Genomic DNA, 4181 nt, shown 5'->3' on the forward strand with positions numbered 1-4181 from the left:
GCAAAGGGCCCAACGGCAATATTCCCGGGCGGGCCAAGCGTAGCCCGCTACGGGCCTAGCAGGCCATGCCACACGGCACGTGCTGTCGTGTCGTGCTATATTGGTCCATGGGTCTCAAACCCCCGGCCCAACACGGCACAAAGCTCCATGCCGGGCCTAGCACAGCCCGTGGGTCTTCATGCGGGGCCACGGGCGGCCAGGCCCGATTTACACCTCTAGGGGTAACTTTGGCTATTTGGGAACAGTATGCTGTTGAGAATGTTTTGGGCTGGGCTTGGGCTATGCACGTTCACTTATTTACGTTTCATTCCGAAAAACACTCATACGCTGTTTGCCCCCAACAGCCAAAGTTTTTCCGGGGTGGGGGGAGGGGGAGTGGACTCTTAACAGTATTCAGAGGATAGCAGTCTAGCAGAGACCACCGAAGGCTAAAACAAAAACTGCATTTGAAGGAGATATTTGTGTTCAGGGAGTCATGCGCCCAGATAATATGAGATGGAAAATGATGGAGAGAGAGATGGGATGCTTGGGACCCACCACAAAGCAGAGCGACCAATAAAAGCTCTTAAAACTCCTATCCAAGTACCACGTCAGCACTATCCAGATGGAAGGAACGAGTGGTCACCAGCATCCAGACTTGGGAGGAGAAGGATCTCTCGCTCCTCAAACTCGGAATTATCTCACCTGAAGAAAAATAGAGGAAAAAAAATAAAAGAAATTAAATTAATAAAAATAATTACATGTTCATTGGCTCACTCACTGTCACTTGTTTAATAGATATCTGTATCTTCTTCCTTCCATTTCCAAATAAGTGGCGTCGGAATCTCTAGTCTCCCGAAGAAAGCATAAGCAAAAATCTTGAGAGAGGTTCAGAAGCCATGGCCTCAACCTCTACCACACTTTCCCTCTCCTCTTCGTCCACTCTCATTGACGGCAAGGCTCCTCGTCAATCCCCGGCAACATCACCCCAATGTGTCACCCTCCCCACACTCCCCCCACCGCCGCTACCTTCTCAGAACCGTCCGCAGGGCCGTGACATGGGGAAGACGACCGCTTATTGTACGTAACATCACTCACCTTCTCAGATCCATCCCGCCCTCTGTTTTTTTTTTTTTTCTTTCTTTCTTTATTATTAATTTTGTTATTAGTTTTCTTTTTTTGTGTGTTGGAAGGGGGGGGGGGGGGGGCTCTTGAAACTACTAATGCTGTTACATTATCTGAAATGAGAGTGGTCTTAATATTAGATACCGATAATCGCGCTCTTTCTTTCAGGCCGTAAGATTGCCCGTAATGTCGTCGCAATGGCCACCGGAGAAACGTCTGCAGAAGTTGCTGCAACTGAGCTGCCGGAGATTGTCAAAACCATTCAAGAAGCAGTAAGGGCTGATCTTTTCTTATTCACATGTAATTTTCTAAAGTTGTTTGATTTTGGATGAAGTGTCCGACTATCCATATAATAATTGAGCAGACATTGTGACGATGAAGCTAAGCGTACATAATCGGATCAATTGCTTGATTAAAATATGTATGTTTTATATTTACACAGTGGGACAAACTAGAAGATAAATATGCGGTGACTTCTCTTGCATTAGCTGGTGGGGTTGCACTCTGGGGATCCACTGGGATGATCTCGGTTAGTAATATATGCATTTCACATTTTATATTTTTTTGAATTGGAAGGATTCAGTATTTCTGTCTGCTTAATTTTCTATCTGATTAGACATGATCAATAAATTAAATAACCATGATCCTGTTAAAAAGAGAAGCTTGTGAGTTTTAATTAACGTTTACGAAATCGTTTTTAACAGGCGATTGATAGGCTTCCATTAATTCCCGGGGTGCTTGAGCTGGTTGGAATAGGCTACACTGGGGTAAGTTGATTCTGTTGAATTTTCACTCTTATGACACACATTCCTGAATCCTGAACAGAACTCATGACGATCTTATTGACTAATTAAATTCTTGATTTTTGAGAGCTAATAATAATACAGGCATCCGTTTGTTTTTTTTTTTTTTTTTTTGCGTCTGTCTCTTGAAAGTTGTAATTCCTATTTATTTCATTTTATTTTATTTTGCAGTGGTTTGCATACAGAAATCTGATTTTTAAGCCAGATCGGTAAGCATCTGGTTTTTAAATTAAAACCCTTAGAAGTGGCTAATTTCTTTCGTCTTCACTCTTCTTTGGATAATTAATGAACTAATTGCAATTACGTGTGGTGAATGAAATTCCAGGGAAGCTCTGTTCCAGAAAATTAAAGACATTTACAAGGATATAATTGGGAGCAGCAGCTAATCGAGTTATATAGAACAGCAATTATTGTCATCTACCAGGAGGGAAAATGGTATCCACTGTTATATTTATTTTTGTTTCACATAAATTTCGTCTAACCCAAAGCAATTGTATCAACCCCATGCTACTACTTATGCTCAACATAAATATATATATGTCTCTTTCCCCCTATCTTTCCTATTATTATCTGCACTCTTTTCAGGCATCCTTTTGAGTTCTGAATCTCCTTTGGTAAATTATATTTATAACTCTCTTTAGTGTTAGAGGAGTAAATACTTGAACGTATATAATATAACTGGGGGATTATGATCAATCGTTCAACAAATTCAACAATGAACTCCCAAAAGAGGATTACAAGGAAAAAAAAAAGGTAAAAGCTTACAGTAATGTTGATGTGCTCAGGTTATTATATCTTCATCTGTAGCTGTTCCTCCAATGCCTCCCACACTAGCAATTACTGTTAACTTATTTTGAGGTACGAAACGAGGGATAATAGGCTTAATGCTTAACCAAATGAAGAGGTAATGTATAGAGTGGATTCACAATATTGAATCCAATAATTAAAAATGGAGGTTATGGATCATCATCTTTATCAAATTGCACCCAAATTAGAACTTGGAGAAAGGAATACGATTTGCAGGTTGGAGCCTACAAAGTGTTAAGATTGGAGTACCGATCGATAGGCCCAATGGTCCAGCTCGACGTGAAATGTGGGCTTGGTCGGGAATGGGCTGCCCAAAACAAAAGCCCTTGCATGTTGTATGTTGTATGTTACAGTCAGCTAAGCCTAAGCCCCTTCCCTTGAAATTGCAAATAGCAAACCCACTTACGACTTATCTACCCACAGCATCAAGCCTATATACTAGGAGAGTGCGCCTTGTATGACGTAAGGGAGATGAAAGTTAATGGCATTGATGCAAGGGTACTTGGAAGTGATCATACTGAGCGTGGCTCCAGTTCCACCACCAACGTCCATCACTGAGTTGAGACTCTCGAATCCCTTGTACATGTCAAGAATCTTCTTCATGGTTATGGTAGAGTGGTGTGACATTCCCTTATTAAACACTTCGTTGAATCTGGGGTCCTTGCCATGAATGGGATTCACCACCCCTCCACAACTGCTTCTTTCAAATGACACCTACATATATTATTTATTTATTTATTTATTTTACGTCACCCTCTGCTCTCTGCTGCTGCTGCTAAAGCTTAACAAAACCAAATTAACTAAAATTCGGATTCCCCCAATTACACATCTTAAACGATTAAAAGTTGGCCAAAATTAGGCTAACAAAACCAAATCAACAAACATTATTAATAAGATCTGTCAGTATCACTATTCCAACCACCCACTCTCACATTAAAGTAGGGGTGTCAATGAACCTGTTTTGGGTCGGATCCCGTCCAAATAAAAAATCAATTTGGACGGACTGGATGGACCAATCTAAGACATATTGAATTAGACCGGTTCAAAGTATTTATTGCATTGGATGGGGTTTAATCCATGCATCCATAATAGATTTATATTGGATTAGACCAGATCCGGTCCAATTGACACCCCTCCTACTTTAATTAAAGAGACTGGCCATTGGCCAATCAAAATTAAGTTTGTTTACCAATTCCCTACGTGGCTAGGTCCCTTACCAACTTTCCATGAGAACCTTATCTTGATTCATTAGAACCAATGGAGCCTGATTGTGCACGACCTGGATGCTCCTACCTGGAGGGTAGCTCCAATATCACCTACTTAACTGGAGGGTTGAACTGTCAAACGAACAACTCAGAGAACCTAGGGTGGTTAACCAGGCGAGGTCGTGTGTACCTGGGTTTTGGGAGGATGATGCCCTTATATAGTTGCGTTGTCGTAGGTCTCGCAAAATGCTCCCGGGATCCT

General features: G+C 41.4%; 1 protein-coding gene across 1 annotated transcript; it reads left to right on the forward strand.

Moving 5' to 3' along the window:
* The first annotated feature begins 734 nt into the window (after window positions 1-734).
* Window positions 735-2461, forward strand: PSI-P (photosystem I P subunit). Its single transcript, XM_010242747.3, has 6 exons — window positions 735-1059; window positions 1273-1376; window positions 1547-1633; window positions 1809-1871; window positions 2079-2116; window positions 2233-2461. Exons 1-6 carry the CDS (start codon window positions 879-881, stop codon window positions 2291-2293), a joined length of 534 nt encoding a protein of 177 aa, XP_010241049.1. The 5' UTR covers window positions 735-878; the 3' UTR covers window positions 2294-2461.
* Window positions 2462-4181: the final 1720 nt, after the last annotated feature.

The sequence above is a fragment of the Nelumbo nucifera genome, chromosome 1, assembly GCF_055504915.1.
Source record: "Nelumbo nucifera cultivar China Antique chromosome 1, China Antique-T2T, whole genome shotgun sequence".
NCBI classification, from domain to species: domain Eukaryota; kingdom Viridiplantae; phylum Streptophyta; class Magnoliopsida; order Proteales; family Nelumbonaceae; genus Nelumbo; species Nelumbo nucifera.

Excerpts from the sequence above, each read along its gene's own strand:
- PSI-P (XM_010242747.3), top strand. The coding sequence starts at position 879 with ATGGCCTCAACCTCTACCACACTTTCCCTCTCCTCTTCGTCCACTCTC. Across the intron at positions 1,060-1,272 it reads GGGGAAGACGACCGCTTATT|GCCGTAAGATTGCCCGTAAT; the intron begins GTACGTAACATC and ends TCTTTCTTTCAG. Across the intron at positions 1,377-1,546 it reads TCAAAACCATTCAAGAAGCA|TGGGACAAACTAGAAGATAA; the intron begins GTAAGGGCTGAT and ends ATATTTACACAG.